Source organism: Neopsephotus bourkii, unplaced genomic scaffold (genome assembly GCF_033783945.1).
Source record: "Neopsephotus bourkii isolate Nb327-2 ecotype Australia unplaced genomic scaffold, CSIRO-AGI_Nbou_v1 NB_1792, whole genome shotgun sequence".
Taxonomy (NCBI): domain Eukaryota; kingdom Metazoa; phylum Chordata; class Aves; order Psittaciformes; family Psittacidae; genus Neopsephotus; species Neopsephotus bourkii.
This window is the reverse complement of record NW_026902266.1, coordinates 6,646,518-6,665,882: the sequence shown is the minus strand read 5'-3', so window position 1 is coordinate 6,665,882 and position 19,365 is coordinate 6,646,518. Positions and strand designations below refer to the sequence as shown.

Below are 19,365 nucleotides of genomic sequence, written 5' to 3'. Positions count from 1 at the left end.
CCCACCCCCCCAAAGAATTAACTTCTTCAAAGATCCTTCAGAGTTTAAGCAAGCGCAGTTTAACAAGGAGATCACAAATTCTAAAGAAGTACTCTTTCACTACACAGCTTTGCGTTTGGTTAATTCAGAACACTGGCAAAAAAAATGTCAGTCCAAACTGACCTGAACTAATTTGAGTTTCAAATCATACAGCCTTTGGGGGAGTTTAATCTTTTGACCTTATTTATAAAATTTCTTAACATTCTGTTTGAAAAACTACTATATTTGACATTCATTACAATGTGACTCATTGTATAAGGTGACTCATCCTATGAGATGATTCACTATATATTGTCAAATGATTGAAAATATTAAAAATGTCAATTTTGGAATTTAAACTAAGACTTGAGGGAGAAGTTACAAGATGTTACATTACTGTAACATTCTAGGAGATTTTCAAGAGAATTCTCAAATCAAATAAACTGAGTATTTGTTAAAACTCCTACAGCTGTGTTAATCAGCATGGCTCAAAGAGATGACAAAATCCAGTTACCACTCAAAATTTACTGAATCCCAAAGAACAAAAGAGTATTCCGTTCTGGTATAAATACCTCATTCCCATCAAATGAACACACATTATCAGTTTGGAAGCAGTGCCATCTGGAAAGGACATACAAACCTGCAGGCTAAGAATCACCGCATCATATCATGATCATCATCAAGGGGAAAAACTGCTGCCCAACTTCACAACTGAAGCTACTGCAAATTCTGACCTACACTCAACACAGGGAGACTTTGCTGAAGCCATCCTGAGCATGTCTTCAGCAGGATGTATCCAGCTGTACTTCTCCAAAGGAAACATTGTGGTTTTTTAAATGTTTAACACTAAATAAGGTAAATATTAAACCCCCCAAAATACTGGGTTTGCCAGTTCCCACCAGTTCCTCCAAACTCATAATTGGGTGCTACTGTGCTTTCACTCTCAATGGCAATGAGAGAATGATGTATTGAGGGGGGAGAAAAACAAATAACAGAAACAAAGGCTAAAAGGTTGTAAAGGTGTTCCTCCCTGGGACAGGGCCACAATAAAGCACATCCAGTGGAAGACTAGGTTTTTATTTTCATTGTTTAAAAATCTCTGTATCACGAACTCATTGTCATTGTTCCAGGATCTGGGAACCGCTCTGAACGTGGGCGTTAGTAGGAAGCCTTTCAGCTAACACACCTTTCTTTGGCTACTTCAGTTCCAGCACAAGCCCCAGGGAGCTGCTCAAGCAAGCAAAGCACACCTTATTCTTTCCTGCAACTATCCTGTGCCCACAGACTTCTCGTGAACATGAAGTCTGAAGTGTTTTAGGGAGCTTAATTTCTAACAGCGTTAAAATGTTCTTGGTAGCTACAATGCAAACCGTTGGACAAAAAGCTATCATGTGGTTTCCAGATCAGAAAAAAAAGTCAAGAGAAAAAAAACCAGGCATATCTGAAGACAAGTCCTTGGATGTTTCCAGTTAACTCCATTCTTCAGGACTCTTCCTCCTCCCCTTCATCATCTGCTTTAGGTCGGAAATTTTTCCTATTCTTTTTCTTACTGCAGTGGAATCCAACTGTTCCCACCAATGGCTCTTCACCTGCGCCACTAAACTTTGCACTAAGATTACCTTCTGCATTCAGGTCCCCTGCCGTCATGCACTCCTCGTCCTCTGTTGCCTTACCACTTCCACTATCTAGGTGTCCCAGCTCTACCTTATCTTCCTCCCTCAAATCATCAGTCTTCCTAAGAGATTTTCCTTTCATATCCATTTTCACATGTTTCTTATAATCTTCCCCTGCTGCTGCTGTTTTCTTTTCCAGTCCATCCACACCCCTTTTTGCTGGTTTGGAGAAGACAATCCTCCCAGCTCCACAGCTGGAAGGGTCCTGGTTGAAGTATGGGGTGTAGCTATCTTGGGTAGCTGAGCTTTGTTCCTTCCCTCTTTTCTTCAGACCCTCTAGAAATTCCATGGCCACTGCCCTGTTAGTCTTGTCACTAGACTCTGAAACTCCATCTAGGCTGTATCTGGTCCAGCGCTCTGGGTGTGCCACATAGTCAGGCACTGCAGGAGAGGTTTTGGGAGCCTGCACTGCTTTGACTTGCTTTCCCAGGCTCTCTAGAACCATGCTACCTGCAGCTGCGGTTGGAGGCAATGGACGTTTAAACCTCCCATCAACAACATTATCTTCAGGCATTGAGGGCACAGACAACTTGGCTGCCTCCTCCAGGCAATCAAAAATGCTCTGGCTACGGCGGGAGAACGTAGAACTCATGCCCCTCAGATGGAATGGCTGGACAGGAGATCTGTGACTGCTGTTTGAAGAGTCAGGGGTCTCCGCTGATCTGCAATCCCCATCATCTACAGACGGCTCCTCAAGAGATATTGTATCAACTTCTGCTTCATCTGCCAACCCCAAATCATCAGAATCAGAATCGCTGAGGGACACTGTGTCTGAGGGTACAGCTCCTTCGTGGTCTTTGGCCTCACCAGCCACTATCCCCAGAAAGGGTTCACCTGCATCCTGATCTCCCATCTTCAAGCTGCCACTCCACTGAGGTCTTTGATGTAGGCCCAGGAACAGCTGCAAATATGGGTTTCAAAATGACCAGCGAGTTTAGTGCCTAGAATACAAAGAAGCATAAGAATTCAACTGTGAAATGAGAACCAAGTATGAGACTATCAATTTGTGCTGTGCAAAACTATTACTACTGCAATATAACAGGCAGCTGCACTTCAGGGACTCCTACGCAATTTCCTTCAAATGAAAACATTATTTAAGGAATGAATGCACATTAAGAGTTACACAACACTCAATACAAGAATTTGAAGTAATTAAAGATAGCGCTGCCCACCAAATTTCATTAAAGGTCCAATTACTAAAAGATGAGCATAAAGACAAGCAAATCCAAATACCCCATAACTGTCTTACATATCTTCCAAGAGACAGGAATGACCTCTACAAATGAAAACCCTGTTTTAATCATACTGTATAAATCCACAAAACATATCCTAATCTCTCACATTTTTTGGCCATTGTGATCCTTTACTGCATTAGCCACTGCACCTCCTGTTCCCAGTAATCATCACATTCTGCCTGTTATAAAGGACACTATCACTTGTCAAGGTCAGTGGTACAAAAGCCACAATATACCAGGGCTAAAGTTTCAAGATTGCTTTAAAGTGATATAAAGTACAAGCTGCACTTCTTCCTTAGGTCTAATCTCTCATGTTATTATGAGATTCCTGGAATCAGAAAATGAGCCAGCTCCAGAAATCAATCCCACTAGATTAAGAAGAATCATCACACATGCCATGCTTGGTAATGGACACAAGGGGAAAGTGCGACCAAAGGTTTGCAAAAGCTGGCCCTTCAGTCAGCAAAAATACAGTGTGATTTAAATCCTGACTCAGTGGTTGGAATACTGATTCATTCTGCCACCTGCTTGAAAGGAAGCTTGCAGAACAGAGGCGTTGATAATCACACTACCACTGGCCAGGCAATCAAACAGTGTTGGCAAACATACACTTCAGCTCAATTCACAAAAACGTGAGTTACAGAAACAGACCTAATATATTATTAGAATAAGCTCAACTACCTAATTATAGGTTCTTCTGAAAAGATGCAGTAAACAGACATGGCAAGTCTGTTAGTCACTCACTTTCTCTTGAGACTGAGTCAGGTTCCCCTCCTGAGGGTCAGTTAAAGCCACCAAAGATCTCAGCACTTCCACCCTAGAAAACAAACATTTCCATCAAGATACTGGAAATGTAGTTTTAAAATGAGTTTTAAAAATAATTCCTTCCCCCTGAGTCATCGAAAGCTGCAGAACTCAGTTCTAAATCTGACACAAACTCATGCTGGTATAAAAGTCTGTAGATATACTTGGATTTTTGGCAAAACAACAACACACAGCCTAATAAGGCAGTACCACTATATTTACTCAACCTCCGCATTCACACTGCCAACCTTATTCTGCAGAACAGAAGAGAGGTTTTAAAAACTAAAAATTGTAATTTGCATGTGCAGTAAACCACTACAAAATGTACAGTATTAAATGCAGCTAAGAAAATATATAAATAATAGTGATGCATCGCATGTATTAAGTACTTTTAAGTACTAACACTGTGGCTACCGCAGAGTTCTGTTTTCAAAGAAAGGTTGTATTCACAGTTAGGGTCAGATCTTCATGAGGCATTAAACATAGAGAAAATTCTGAAGAATTCAACAGACCAAATGCTGTGTTCCATGACAAAAGGGATCTGATGACTGCTTTGGAAAACCCTGCCTTCAGTGTCACGCCTAAATAGGATCTAACAATCTGATTAGTTCCTTTGTTTAGTTTTATAACACATGAAAAGTAACGATTAGTATGCAAAAGAGACATCGAAGCACAAAATTGGCTAAAATAGCTATTGCCGATGCCAATAGAAGCGTTCATCACACACTCATGGTATTTCTTGTCTGAAGACAGAAACAACGAAAGTGCTCCCAAGGAGGCCTTTGAGCCTTAAAAGTGTTTGCAGCCAAACATACTGGCTCTTACAGCACACCAGGCAGACTCACAGGTTTGTTATGCTGAAGTGATCACAGCACAACTCAGGCAGGACGGCATCTCTCTGGATGAGAAGGTCCCCACCAAACTCTTCCATCCTGGTCTTAGTCAAACAGTCTCTGGGTGTCTTTGTGCAATCTGCGAGGAAGAGACCCTTGTCACTCCCAAGTCACGGCCACGAGTCTGCTCTGACTGCAGAGGCAGCCCTGCTTCGGGACGGTGCTGGCACAGGCCACTGCAACGGGGAAGGAGGCAGCAGTCCCAGGCCCTGGCTCACACCTCCAGCAAGCAAGGGAAAACGACAGAGCCCGGGACTTAACCTAGCGCCACAGGTACAGCCCACAGCCCGGCTCCCTTCAAAGGGCCAGGATCCTATTGTATACGAACACACACACACACACACACATACACACACCCGCGCAGTCCTCTCTGCACGCCAGGGCTGACAGAGCCCCCACACCTTTCTCCTCACGACACCGGGGCGCCTGCAACCCCGCGCTCCCGCTCAGCGCCGCGCAAGGAGGCCGCCAACCCGCCGCCACCCTCAAGCACACACCCGGAACCGGTGCCGAAATGCCCCATACCCGGACACAACACGGCCCGAAGCTTCCAGCGCAGCCCGCCTTTCCCGTCGCTCCCCACGAGTCCGCCCAGAGGAGTGGGGCACGCTGGAACACCGAGTCCCTACCGGCCGCCACAAGACAGAGATGAGCGGCGAGAAGACTACAACTCCCAGCATGCAAAGCGTCCCGGAAGGGAGGGGGACAGGAGGCAGCGGCCACTACCCGCACCGCCTCTCTCCTTTGCATCCTGGGAGTGGTAGTCGCCCGCCTCTACCCCAGCGAGGGACATTTTGAGAGCCGGGCGTGGGGAAATCACCATGAAAACGGGGCTGAGCGCTCCGCTCCGCCACCGTGGTAGTGGACTACAGCTCCCAAGGCGTACCGCGCCGGCGGCCATTTTGTAGCCTGTGAGAAGAGGGGGCGCTGCCGCTTGAGCAGGGGTGCGGTTGGGGCCTCACCAGTGCACTCCGGAGAGCCTGGGGTGCTGGGTTCGCTGCTGCGGTGGCTGAGGCACGACGATCGCGGGGTGGGCTCGGTAGCGCCTCCCTGAGCGGTCTGGAAAGAAACATGTCAAGCAGAGCATTTTTCTCATCAGAAAAGCAGGGTTTGGCCACAAGGGAAACTTCAGAGGAAGTGTCTGGTTTTGTTGTTGGATCGGTTTTATTTTTTTCATTTTTAATGTATTTATTTTCTAACCAGGAAACCACGAGTCACTTGGGGCATAAAACCATAAAATCCATCTTTTTTTTTTTTTTTTAACTTTCCATTTTCTATCCCACAAGCACATTTTTTGTGCATGTGTCAAGAAGTGGAATCATGGCTGAAAATGTTTTATTGGTGTTGGCCAATGATGCCTGATGCTGATTTTTTTTTCTTGTTTCACAAAAAGTTCACATTTTCAGTGGAAATACATTTCCCAAGTGGCTGCAATACTTAGCATGTGTTAAAAAGATCAGGTTTGCAGTGCCTGTGAGCTGTGTCAGGACGTGGCCCTGCACCTTGCAGGACTCATCTCCACCCTCTCCCTTGCTGCTGCTCTTAACTGCCTTGCCTGACTCTGTTAAGTTCATTAAGTTAATTTCTGTAAAGGCCATGAGCCTGTAAATGTCACACCTTCAGGTCACTCTATTCTGAGGGATTTGCTATAGGCCATTTGCAAAGCTCATCTATGCTGTCATTCTGCAACAAAAGAAATTACCTTGTAGTCTCGCTTTGATTCTAGTGGCACTAATTTCTCCTCATGGTATCCCAGCCCTGCAACACTGGTTGCTTTGCTGGAGGGTGTACTAGAGGTAATGCTGTGGCCAAGGAGACTTCAGTAGATCCCTTCAAGGGGGGCCTCACTGTGACTCACCCATAATATAAACCGTAGCCACTTCACTTGCATTGTAAGTCTTTAAATACATACTTTCGCCTGCTGGACTGTTGTTAACTACCGTAATTTATGAGGGCTGTGTTTGGAATACATTTGGCAGCAATGATGAAGTTAGCATACAGTGTCTTCCATCTAGCTGGAGTCATGCTCTGGTTTTAAAACAACAGCTCGAGAGGTGTTTCCCCATTTGGTGATCCTATTTTTTTTAATGTATACACATACGGTAGTACGGTTACAGGCATACAAGTGGGTTCCCAGCTGGAGGGAGGAAGAAGGGAAAACACAAGTCTTCTGGTAGGCGAGCAGGAATGGATAGGAGGAGGGTGGTAAACAGAAAAAGGGAGCCAAGAGTAAACTATGGGTGAAGACTGCTGGTGCTGCATAACACTGTCTGGGGTGTCAGTGACACACAGGAGTGAGCCTCTGAGCAAGCAAGAAAAGGATGTGAACTGTGGCATGTCACTGTTTTTGTGAGGCTGGAGTAAAAACAGGGTACACCATAGACTGGTGCAAACAATGGTGCTCTTCTGTTCCAAACCCTGGTTCAGTGCTAGATTAGGGGCTAAGAGGGGCAGAATTGGGCAACATCACCTCCACTGTCTCCATCACCTGTGGATGTGGGTGCTTTCAGAGACAAGCCCCATTCCTCTTATTTCCAGAGGCTACAAGTTCCTGTCTTTTGCCCGGATGCTGCGTATGTTGATGATTAAGGTTGCCTTTGGAAGCTGACTGTACTCTTTTCCTCTTTCCTGTCTTTTTGCAGACAATTTACTATCACACACTGCAGAGAACTGGGGATGAGCTGCTTTTTCTCTGGTGGCTGAGGACAAGACAGTCTGCAGCAGTGGATATGCTTGTGTGTTGGGATTTTTGCTATTGCTTGGCGACAGCTGAAATAAAAATAATGAGTCAGACTGAAGACAAACAGATGGTGAAGTGTTTTCCCCTCGCCGGCATGAACTAAGTTGGCTTGACAAGGGATAGGGGCTGGATCTGAGCTGCAGCACAGGACATGATCCAAGCGAGCGTGCTGCATCTGGTGCGTGGACTCTGAGGGGACAGCTCCTTCATAGAGATGGCCCCATGTGTCTGAAGGAAGCCAGTGCGTCCCTGCATGCAGGGGCAGTGTGTGCAGATACATAACAGTGTCAGCCCTGGTACTGGGAACCTCATGCTCTGTCCTTGCAAATAAATCTGTCATTTTTCCCCCATCTGGTATTTCCGCTGCTCTTTGCTCAGAGCCTGGGGTAGGCGCCTGGCAGGAACAGCTGGCTCCTCTTCTCCCAGCCATAGGGAAAGAGGCAGGCCAATCCTAGCAGTCGCCCAGATCCTACAAGACAGAGAGAGTGCTTAGATGCATTTTCACCGTCTCCTATGTCCACAGGGACTGTGGAAGTTAATCTGGTATTGCCACATGCAGCTGGTGCTGGGACTCCTGAGGAGAAGTGGGGAGGGGAAGGAGTATTTTCCTGCAGGCAAAAAGCAAAAGGCACAGTAGTACCCACCACATCCTTCTCTGCTGGGAAATCATTTACAGGAAGGAAAGCCTACAGATGGCCTTGAAATCCCCCATAGGGTGCGTTTCCAGGATTGAGTGCTTGACAGTGCCTCTTCTGCACCAAGCTTTGCTTACCCTTGTGCTTGCATTTGCTTCTGGCTTACCTGCAAGCAGGTTTGATTTATTCCAGTGCTGTTCATGTTGGTGCATTCTCCCACTAAGGTATCTACATAAAATTGGTTCCTGTGGAGCAAGTTTTAATGCGGGCAGGCTATAAAGGTTTTTATCAGCTTGTCACAATAACAATGTTGTGGCTGGTATGGAGAAGATCTGCAGGGAGAACCCACAACCCCTTTTCTGCCAGACAATTTGTGTGGGAGGGAACTGAAGCCAGTCAAGAGCAAAATTAATACTCTCTGCAATTACTGAAATTTTACAAAGAGACAAAACCAGCTGGGGGTCTCTGTTCATTTTGATTTAGCTACAGAATATTTATACTAAAAAAAACCCCCAACCTTCCCCTAATTCTGGTTTACTTTTTTTTCTCTTCCTACCACTGGCCCCAGCATGCCTCATTCTAGTAACAGTAGTGAAGGTCTCAAAGAGGTCCTTAGAACCAGCTGAGGGCCTTGAAGTTAACATGAAGCAAAAACACAAAAACCACAAAACCCTAGAACTCCATAGTCCTCTTGTTAGAGCATGATCTGTAGGAGTTTGTTAACCAACACAACTTTGTAGCCAACACAGGGCTTTGCATTTACCACCACTAACCCTTGCTCCCAGAAATCTTAGCAGTTTCCTCACAGCTGGCAGGGAGGGAATTGTGTTCGCTCCGTCTCCCCTGGCCTAACACCAACACCTCCTTGGTACTCAGCAAAGCTGTGTTCCAACATGATGGAATGCCCTAGCAGAGCAGGGCCAAGAAACATGTTTTATTTATTTATTTTTAAGAAAAGGTGTGATTAATTAGAAATGTTACTTGCAACCACTGGCACTGGGTCATTAAAACCCAGGGAGAAATGCCAGGTGGTCCACACTAGCATGCCTGGCTGCAAAGTTTGTGTACCCTGTAGTGTATCTGCAAGTGTGAAAACACCATGGGTTTCAGTTATGCAGCAGTCTTAGTGCTGGGAGGTGTTTTCTGTTTACTCCAAGTCCCTAAGCCCTGAAACAAAAGCATCAAGCTGCCCGCGCTTCAGACAAGCTGCCAGAAGCTGGTTCAAGAGCTCGCCCTAGAACAGCACTTCTGTGCCCTCCTGCTTTGGTTATGCCCAGTGCAAGGTAACCTGATGCTACCAGGCTGAAACTGGGAGTCAAGCAATACACAGCCTCTAGTTCAACTGCACAGCATGATACAGATGGGATTTGGGGGCGCTAGCCTGTGGTTTTATCACTTAATCATGACTTGGTCAGGTAGTTTATTAGTTCACTCTCTGCTCTGGCACCCACTGATGGCAGATGTTGTTTCACTGGGACATATTTCTACTTTTGCCTCCTGAATCATCTCCGGTGCAGCCACAGCTTCAGCCCTGCTAGCAAATGAGGTTGTTAAAACACTCACCTTTTTTTCTTTTTCTTTTTTTTCTTTTTTTCAGAACAGTCTCCTCTGTTGTCAGTAGCTTGCTCTGGAGCTGAAACTCCCTCCTCTCCCCTGACAGGAAGGGCCACGCTGCCATGCCCAGCAAGGGAAACAGCAGGTAAGAGCGCGTCCTTCATCACTGAGCCAGGCAAGTGTAGCTGGCAGGCACAGGGAAGCTGCTTTCCTCTACAGAAACCTCCACCATAGTAAGTGCTTGCTGAGAGCTGGCTGGTTTTTTTTCCCCTCCTGTGGGAATACTGCAAATCTTGGTTACAGCATAGACAGCCTCTTACTAGGGAAGGGACATAACCAGTCGATACATATTGGTCACAGTTGTCTTCCTAGGAAACAATCAGGCACATTGCTACTTACAACACAAACAGCCCAAAAGCAGCGTAAGAAACAGAGCTCACAAATGCAAAAAATAACCTCCAAAACTTCTAATTAGAAACAGTCTAGAGGTTGTTTTTTTCCAAGAAACAGTTTGGGAGTGGGGAGGAAAATAATTCCATTGGAAAAAAATCCCAACTTAGTCTAGTTTACAAAAATTCATGCTTGGTTTTTGGTTTTTGTTTGTTTTTTTTTTGTTGTTGTTGTTTTTTTTTCTTTGTGAAAATCCTTGTTTCACACACACACAAAAACGTATTCCTAGGAATCAGAAGTCCACAGTAAGGTCTCCAGTGAGTTTCCACATCTTTCAGACCTTTGGAGAAGAATATTTAAGGGAAGTGTCAGCCGGTGTTGTCAGTGCAATATGAGAATAAGTGGGCTGCAAGCATTCCACCCACCCCTTCCCCTCACAGTGGTTTATCCATGTGGCCTCACATGCTCCTACACAGCAGGACTGCTGTTTTCCAAGAATAACCCATGTCTTCACTTAACACTCTCTTAAAGGGGCCTGGTTTGCCCAGTCCTCTCCCAGGATCTCAGCTCAAGCATTATGTACAACTCATCTGTTCCTAGTACGCCACTGTTAATATTCAGACCTGAAGTACAAACAGAGGAGACTGCATTCAGCCAGGGCAGCTTAAGATCCCAACTATGCTTCCAGACAGAGGTTCCAAGGTACACGCCTTGGATGCCAAATACAGGCTGTGCTTTGCCTGTTTCCACTATTGTTTCTCCCCGTGTTGAACACCATCCCAAGCCTGACAGTGACTCATATCAGCTTAATTCTAGCTCCAGAGGCAGGAATAATTTTATCCCCATCTGGAGCAACAACAGAGCACCACAATCCAAATGTTTTAAGGCATGAAGCAAAGAGAATCACATTCACAGGAAATCACCTAGAAGGGTCACCTAAGGACTGCATTGCCTGCAGCCCAAATTTTGCACGAATACAAGAATGAGACATGCCTGTTCCTTTGGGAGGCGTGACACAAATCTGTGTGTGATGGAAAGAAACAAGATCTGACAAGACATCATTAAAAGTCCAGTAACAAGGGGTTTACTTTGTTTCTTTTTTTTTATTGGTTTTAAATATCACTTTTTTTCTTTCCAGAAGTCATTATGTCTGACTCCATTAACATTCAGGTAAACAAGTGAAAGAACAACAGATGGGCATGATCTTGTAGCACATGTACAGCCACTGGGAGCAGGTCTTGCTTTTCTCTGCAGCAGCTGAACATTGCTCTCCCTCCCTCTCTGTACCACCATGGGCAATGGCTGGCAGCCGCTGTGGGACATTCCTGCTTCAAACACAGCAGTAAGTCCAAGCCAGGGCAGAGAAAGGCAGGCAGCTGTGGGATCACAGCACTCAGCCTCCCTCCTGGCTCTCAGCTGGGCTTTCTCATAGTGGTTCAGAGGGGTGGGTGGTGGCAGCAATGGTGGCATTACCAAACCATCCATGAAAATCAGACCAGCCCCCAACTGGCTGGCAGCAGAGAGGATTTTGGGCCATTTGGGGTCACTTCAGGAGACCTGGAGTGCAGTACTGCCACTGCAGCCCTCTTTCACCACAGTCACCCTATTTTTGCAATCCACAGTAACTCCTCCACAGCTGTGCCCTCCCTTCCCTTAAGGGAAGGCACAATTGCAGCAGCCACCGCTGCCAGCAAGCAACCTTTTTGCCTTCCCTCCGCACCATTCTGGATGCATCCCCAGCCTCCTTGCATGCTCCCCTCACAGAGGCTGGAATAACCCATGCTGTTGAAGCCTGGTTCACAAAGCATCCTGGTATTAAGGTTAACTGGTTGTAAAACCACAGCGGTTCATCACACAATGCACACTATGAGAAATGTTTATTAAATTGATTTTTGTTTCATTTCTTAAAAAAAAAAAAAAAAAGGCAGAAAGAAGTTAAACACACTGCTTTGTGGCATGCTCCACAGTATGAAAAAATCCCAAGCATTCAGTTAAGCTGTCAGCAGCTCTGTTTGACTTTTCGATGTGGTCTTTCAATTCAGACCTGGACAGTTGACTCTCCCCCATCAGTCTCTCTCCTCCTCCCTGCCTCAGCTCACAGCCATTTTCTCAGCAGTCACTAGGTCCAGGAGGATGCTTCCCTGGAGAGGGAGGAGGGGTTTGCACTTACAGCCCACAATTTCATCCATAGTTTGTTTTTTAGGAGTGTAGGGGAGCAGAACGACACCCCATGTTGCACACACAAATGTGCAGGTATGCAGGAGAGGGTCTGAAGCCAGGCAGGGGTCCTACCTACTGTTCTTTCCTCCTTCATCTCAGCCAGCTTTGGGACTGACCAACTGGCAGGAGAGCCTTGTCTCTTTTGGATCCTGAGCGCTTCCAACAGGGGGAGTCCCCTCAGCCCTTCACAGTTCCCTCTCTAGCTTGTTTCAACTCGAGTCCAGCTTCACAGGAGGCCACACTAGTGGAGACCCAAGTCAGTAGTGTTTTTCTGTGAGGGCTTCTCAGCTACTTCAGTTCTTAAGCATAATAGGGCCTCTCTGTCCCTCTTCTCCGAGGGCTGACCCTCCTGCTACAGCTGATGACCACTCTATGGAAAGCATTACCCTCTCTCTGCAAAACTCCTCTGCCCTCTCCCACGACATTCCCTGCCACTGGCTGCTCCCCTCCCACAGCACCTTTCCTGGAGCAGCCATAGAGACAGGAGGTGGCCAAGGGAACTGCCTCTAGAGCTCCCCACAGTGACAAATCACCTCTGAAATAAGCCAGCAAGCAAACTAAAGTCCAGGTGGAACACTGAGCTAACTTCCTGCTCTTCTTCCTCCCACAGCTCTCAGATTCCCTCTCTCCAACTGCCGCTTTCTCCCTACTGCTCCTGCTTGGAACAACCCAGACTCCTAAAGCTACATTTCCAAGGACACACCGAGCCTGCATCGAGACCCAGTCTGTCTTCAAACAGAGTTCCAGCTACATGTGCAGCATCAACTGAATACTGAACAATATAAAAAAAAAAACGGTATAAGGAAAGAAAACAAATTGAAATGCTTAATGGCATATTTATATACATTTATCAACACTCAACAAAAAAGGCGGCAAGTTACACATCCATTCTGTATGCTAACAATCCCAATGCACATATATGTAAACACCCATGCTTGGTTGATGCATATACATATAGCCACAGAACAGAGTACATAACCCGAAGGAGCTACACTGGGGAACTGGGAAGGTGTCACCTACTGCAAAACTCGTCTCATTCTTGATGTGCACAGTGTGGACATTCAGGGCAGTGTTGCTTTAAGGCTATTTCTAAGGCTGAATCTTTTTATGTCCAACCCCTCAATCTGAAGTAATGCTAAAGCACTTCCTCCTCTTATCCAGCACGACTTGAGATATATATATATATATATTTTTTTTTTTTTACCTATATGCTTTTTAAAGGCCCTGTATACTAAAAGGTAGGAAGAGGAAGGGGGGGGGGGGGGGAAGGGGAGGGAAGCCTCCGAATGGATCAGTTTACCCCAGTGCGGGAATTTCATATCCTGTAGTGGCAAAGGCCATGGCAGCCATGTGCAGTGGATAAGATACTCATTTAAAATAACCACAGGTCTCGCTCCCTATCCTATCTAAAGCTCTTTGTTGCAATGAAGGGGGAGAGTGAAATACTTTCAGAAAACAGAAATATTCCTGAAGTGGGGATGGTGATCACTGGTTTCATTTCCTCTGCTCATCTGCTTCGAGGTGGCAGAGAGCTAAGAGATACTATAATTTCCAGCTCAAGTGCTTGTATGGCTAAGGAAAAGGCTTTGCTTAAAAATATATATCTATAGAACTATACATATAGATCATCTTTTTAGAGATACTCTGATTTTATTACATAGCTCCTGGGTTATTCTCCCCCTCTATCTACATGGTAGTGGAGTGGCATACAACAGAAGCCACGTACATTGAATTAGCAATCAAAGCTTACCAGGCTACAAGAAAGTGTTTCACCTGGTACAATCCAAAATCCTCAATTCCCTTGCTCTGATAAGCTTATCTCCTGCCATTGATGTAAATGGAAGGTCTTAAAAATAAACTGTTTTATTTTCTCCCCAGATCAGGTTATGACAATTTCCCAGCAATATTACAGTGTGCAACAATATAAGCAAGGAAAACTACACAAGAGAGTGATGCAAAGATGATATTTTAAACACATATGCATATGGCTGGGAACCCCCAAGCATCATCCTGCAATACGTAAATGCAGGATTTCTAAGGTTGAGGACTTCTTTTTTAAAAAAAAAGGTTTCCTCTTTTATCCAATATCATTCGTATGCAAGAATTAGCTTAACAGCAGAAACTTAGTACACAACCAGACTCCCCCCAAAACACGTTTATAAAATAACACTGAAGAAGGTTAAAAGTGACCCAATTTTTTTTTTTTATATTTGAAAAACTGGAACTAAAATTCACCCCTAGACACTGACCCTTCAATATAGTGAATCAATGAAAATGAGCCAATTTATAAAGTTATAGCTGAACCCAAAAAAACCAAACAACCAAAATCCAATAAAAAAATCCCAAAAGCCAAAGACATTCCCACTCATCAGAGAGTAAAATTTAAGAATGACTTCTGTTACGAATTGGCATATTAATACAAACAGGTTGGAGAGGAACAATACATCTGCGTTTACCCTGGAACACATTGCGTGGAGGCGACAGGGGCTATTTGTTCTCCACTCTCCCAGGGAGGTGGGGCAATGCTAGGAAAAGATGAGTACAAATGAACAAAAATGCTAAATTCTGCTTCAGCATCCAATTATGTATATAAAAAAAAGTTGGGATTGAAAAAGAGAGTAAAAATCAAGGCAAAGTTTTCTGGTAACAGGCTGCAGCTTTTTCCTCTGTACATCTTCCGCCAGTATTATTTCTGAATTACAAAGGGTGGGGAAGAGGGAGGAAGGACTCATCTCCTGCTACAGCTGTTTTCCCCATCACACAAAACTGATGTGTAACTAATTCAGCCACAAGGATATGGGAGAGTTTCATTTATTAAAAAAAAAGTACTTCAAAATAAAAACGGTGAGTACTGTACGGTAATATGGAAGTATTTATATACATAGTTTTCTTTGTCTTTTGTTGAAATGTCTCATGGTCACTTGGTGGCACTTGGAGTCCCCTCTAGCGCCATCTGCCCTGCTCCCCCCTTCCCCTCCCCGTCTCTCACGGCTCAGTAGACGGAGCTGTTCCTTATGCCGCAGCATAGCACCATGCTCAGGATCATTTCAAAGATCTGTTGGGAGACATAGCAGCACCAGTGAGGCAGCAACCAGAACAATGCAGGAGCTTCCTCATGCCATATGAGCACTCTCATGCCAAAGACAAGGGCAGAGGTCCTGTGTCTTCAAGTCAGTTTTCATTAGTAGTTGGTCATTCAAGATTAAGAGGATGTTCTCCCCTCCAGCTGGCAGCACTTTGCAAGCATGGAAGCTATGCAGCAAATGCTTCAAGGTCCCCCCAGGTATTACAACCCAGCCTCTGCACACAAACTGGGTTACCAGCCCATGCCACCCACTGCTCACTGGGGAGCAATCCCACCATGTCAAAGAATGCAAATCCCCTCCCATTGCAGACTGCAGTGACAAAGCATGGCAGCCTGAGAAACATGGGGTTTTGGAGGCAGAGAAGACCCTCAGTGGTGCTCTGCCCTTCTGGACGGGGTTGTTGCAGGTGCTCACCAGGAGCCTGTTCTAACATCCCAACCCCGCAGAGGGGTGACAAAGCCTTGTCTTGCCACATCCCAGAGCAGATGACGTGCAAAGGGCTGCCACTGCTGTTGAGCCTCAGGGGCATGTGGAGGAGAGGGACGGATCCAGCCTAGCTGGAACAGGATGAGGGCATCCTGAGGTGGCTTTTTCCCATCTTGCAACAGCAGGGCACCACACAGTCACACTTACCATGATCACGGCGACTACGATGGCAACAATACCGATCACATACAGCTTCCCGGAGAACAGCTCATCAATTTTTTTGTGGCAGTTGACAGTCTGAAGCAGAAAAGCATGCTGGTCAGAGAGCCTGCTCTCCCCTTGCCTGCCTGCCCCTTGCCTGCCCCTGGTACCCAGAGAGGCAGGTCTACCTCCTCCAGTCCCACTTATGTTCCTGGGTCATGACTCTAGGACTTCCCACCAGACTTCACCCCTCTGTGCCTGTCAGCCCCTCAAGCAGGAACAGCAAAGGAAGAACTGACAGGAACCTCCAACATCCCTCTACACCATCACCAAACAAATTAAATCTCTACCCTTGAACCTAATTCCCAATAAATCCCCAAATTTCCCTGGCAGCCAAGTTTCCTCACATGAGCTGCACTGACCAAAAAGCAACCATGCCCACCTCAAAGGTTTTCAGGATGGAGTCCTTTCTTGAGCAGAGGTCTTCTCTCCACAGGGGAGCGGTAGCTCCTATTACATTATCAGGACCACAGCAGTCCAGCTATATACAGAGAGGGGGAAAAAAACCCCAAACAACCCAACAAAAAAACATCATTAGGAGACAGCAAACACTCATGCAGTGCTCTCCCCACCATTAAATATCCTTGAAGCTACCCACAATTGAGGAAGTATCTTGGAGGGGAAAACAAGGGAGGGGGAATAACTCTCCAAATTAATTTTTTCTTCCCATGAAATACAGCTGCTTCCTGCCATAGTGGCAGACAGAGCTGATGTTGGTATCCTGGAGGAGAGTGAACCCAACTCTCTCCAGAGATTTTGCTTCCTGCTGAGCAGAGGAAGTATTGGGAATAGTTCCTTAGAGCAATATTTTTCTTCCATTTAATTTTACTTAAATCAGGGGTGCTGAGGTAAATGAAAAGCCACTTAATTGGAGCTTGAGCCAGACTTCCCAGCACAGTGTGAAGGGCAGAATACTGAAGAGGGCACAACTCTGCTTCTTGACATGTGAGAACAGCAAACTTGACAGGCATGTAGGACCATCTGCTTTCGACCCTGCTTTTCCCATTCATTTTCCTGACCCCTATTTTTAATCCTCCTTCCTCCCACATTCTCATTTCCTCTGGCTGCAAGAAACTGCTATGGAGGGGAGATTTCTACTTGGTAAGCAGGCAGCAAAACCCCAGTGATGAGAACACAAACACATTTGATCCACTTCCTAAGCATCAAAAAATCCAGTGTTGCCTTCACTTCCCGCCTGAGGACTGCTTACTGCTTCTGCCTCAGTGGGGAGGATCAGCCTGTGCACAGAGACAGCCATTGCTTACCACTGACAAACCACATGCAGAAGTTAACTGGGTGTCATTCACAGCATGCAGGATCCTATCTATCAGCAGGTGTTTTGGCCAACTGCATGTGGCCTGAGCAGAGCATGCAACTAGACCAGTGACATCTTACCGTTTCATGAAAGGTCTTCACCACAGCTTTGCCATTGTTTGCGTCTGACTCTGCCATGAGCGCTTGTTGAAATGCTTGATCGTAGAACTGCTTCACATCTTTGGCTATCTAGGAAAGATGAGAGAAAAACTCCCTTTCAGGCAGAGGAGAAGGAAACCTATCCAGTGGATGGGTTTAGTGTCTGAAGGGGAAAGGTTCCCTCCAATGGCACGCACAAGTAGAAGAGCAGTTTTTAAATAGATTTGCACCCCATTTATTTGCACAGGTGTGTGAAAATAGGCCTGTCTTTCACAGGACCTAAGTCCCTCCAGCCGCAGGATGTTAAGAGCAGCAGATGTTAAGAACCTCATCCACCACTCAGGAGGTTCCAGAAAGCGCCATCCAAGTGCTCCATGAGCATTCTCTATCAGGCAAAGACAGACAAGGCTCAGAGGGTGAGCCACAAGATCTGAGACAGCCTTCAGCCCAAGTGGATTTGCTGTTTGGCTCAGAAACAGCTTGTTCTGAAACACCCGACACATGGAGACAAAGGAAGCAGGTAACACATGTCTCACTGAGGCTGCAGAAGCAGGCAGGACATGCTGGGGAAGTCAGGAGGAGGTGGGGTGTGCAAGCAAAGCTGCAGTAGGTATGGGCACCTAGGCTTACTGTCTGCAGGAATTTGGGGGGTATTGGACACTGAAGCCTCATTTGGGTGGTTCATTTTCAGGGAAATTGGCCTTGTGGCTTCTCTTCTAACACCCTCCAATAATTTGAGAGAGAAAGATGAAAAGAGGACATGCAAGAGAAGCAAAACAAAAAAAAAATAGGAGCAAGTACAGAAGGGAAAATGCTTTCAAGAACATCTGCTGTTAGCAGTGCAGGCTGGATTAGCACACAACAAAAGAAACAGCAGCAAGAAGGAGCATGATTTCAATCAATTATCCCAGCATTTCTTTGTCACTGCTCAAAAAAGTTTGCTTTGGAGGGCAATGTTCTCCACTCAAAGCATTTGATTCTGGTATATGAAAAATATAAACTAATAATCCTATTTCTTGCCTCCCCATCCTTTACATAAAGCATCTGTGGAAGAGCAATCCTGTCCCCCCAGGGGCTGCAAACCCAGGTGGAATGAAGCCCCTGCTGGGAGCAGCTCTTGGTGGCCAGTGTTGCTCCCCAGACATCTCCGGCCACAGTGGGGTGAAGCAAGCTGCCTGCCTTGTGAGCAGGGACTTCTAACCAGCCCCATTCATCATGCAGGCTGTGAAAGCAGCTGACACCAACAGACTGCCACTGTTCATTTCAAACTGCAAAATTAATTTTAGGGAATGCAGTCACCACTCTTGTATTGGCAAATCCTAAATTCCTCAGCTTTACGCTCTGATGGTCAGGCACCTTCTCCCCAGGATGGAAAGCAACATGCATGGAGGGGGGTGTTGCCTCCTTACTCAGGCTCTGCCTTTTTTGCTGTTGCACATCTTGGACTCTTCAGGATTCACAGACTAACACCTCCACGAAACGCAGCCCCTCTGCAAAGGTTAATTAGGTCACCAAAGCTGCTAGGAAACATACCCTGCCTGCATAATATGTTTAGCCACGGAAGAGTTTATTCTGGTGAAGTCATGCACTCTCTCGTGAGTGACTACAAGGGTGTTCCCACTCATGGCTGAGCTGGTCATCTGCAGCCTACATGCATGTGAAAGCTGAGCAGGCCACCACCTACTTACATGTCTAGTTTACACCTCCTGGTAAACACATTTCCTGCTCTAACCTCTGTTCTGTGCAAAGCCTTAATGGCTGAGGGATCAACACCCAGCCCGCAACATGGCCACAGCTCTCATACACTGATTGTTTTGCTCTTCAAGACCAAACTCAGTATGTGTGAGCACATGAGACTGTAGCGAAGAGAAGGTGTAAAGCTGCCATTTAAGTACTACCCTTTAGTTACCCCCCTTCTGGCCAGAGGACCTCATCTGAGCAGTCCCTTGGAGGGTGCCTGGGACAGAAACTTCCGCCCCTCATGCATGCACTTATCAGCATTACTAACCAGAAGCAA

At 46.0% G+C, this 19,365-nt stretch overlaps 2 protein-coding genes and 2 long non-coding RNA genes across 7 annotated transcripts in view; 2 read left to right on the top strand and 2 right to left on the bottom strand.

Moving 5' to 3' along the window:
- The window catches only part of CD81 (CD81 molecule), a 108,418-nt gene that overhangs the window by 62,846 nt on the left and 26,207 nt on the right, over nucleotides 1-19,365 (bottom strand). The window contains exons 5-9 of one of the 3 annotated variants that reach the window (XM_061342485.1): nucleotides 17,331-17,438; nucleotides 16,318-16,416; nucleotides 15,882-15,971; nucleotides 15,152-15,217; nucleotides 12,979-14,687 (exon numbers count right to left, since the gene is read on the bottom strand). In XM_061342485.1, coding sequence (XP_061198469.1) covers nucleotides 15,155-15,217; nucleotides 15,882-15,971; nucleotides 16,318-16,416; nucleotides 17,331-17,438 — 360 coding nt within the window. In that variant the 3' untranslated portion in view covers nucleotides 12,979-14,687; nucleotides 15,152-15,154. Of the gene's footprint in view, nucleotides 1-12,978; nucleotides 15,218-15,881; nucleotides 15,972-16,317; nucleotides 16,417-17,330; nucleotides 17,439-19,365 lie in introns of those variants that run through there. The other 2 variants (XM_061342484.1, XM_061342486.1) reach the window with 2 other exon arrangements.
- Nucleotides 1,297-19,365, top strand: part of LOC133206467 (uncharacterized) — a 232,818-nt gene continuing 214,749 nt past the window's right edge. The window contains exon 1 of the long non-coding RNA XR_009723784.1: nucleotides 1,297-1,433. This is a non-coding gene — a long non-coding RNA (uncharacterized LOC133206467). The remainder of the gene's footprint in view (nucleotides 1,434-19,365) is intronic.
- On the bottom strand, nucleotides 1,446-5,137 carry TSSC4 (tumor suppressing subtransferable candidate 4). 2 transcript variants are annotated; one of them, XM_061342473.1, is made up of 4 exons: nucleotides 5,025-5,137; nucleotides 4,576-4,702; nucleotides 3,671-3,743; nucleotides 1,446-2,632 (listed from the first exon to the last, which is right to left on the bottom strand). In XM_061342473.1, exon 4 carries the CDS (start codon nucleotides 2,542-2,544, stop codon nucleotides 1,501-1,503), a length of 1,044 nt encoding a protein of 347 aa, XP_061198457.1. In that variant the 5' UTR covers nucleotides 2,545-2,632; nucleotides 3,671-3,743; nucleotides 4,576-4,702; nucleotides 5,025-5,137; the 3' UTR covers nucleotides 1,446-1,500. The 2 variants fall into 2 exon arrangements, with proteins under 2 accessions (XP_061198457.1, XP_061198459.1); XM_061342475.1 differs by lacking the exon at nucleotides 3,671-3,743.
- LOC133226542 (uncharacterized) lies at nucleotides 6,203-7,713 on the top strand. The gene is made up of 2 exons (XR_009729542.1): nucleotides 6,203-6,515; nucleotides 7,266-7,713. It is a non-coding gene; the product is annotated as an uncharacterized LOC133226542 (long non-coding RNA).

Excerpts from the sequence above, each read along its gene's own strand:
- TSSC4 (XM_061342473.1), bottom strand. The coding sequence starts at position 2,544 with ATGGGAGATCAGGATGCAGGTGAACCCTTTCTGGGGATAGTGGCTGGT.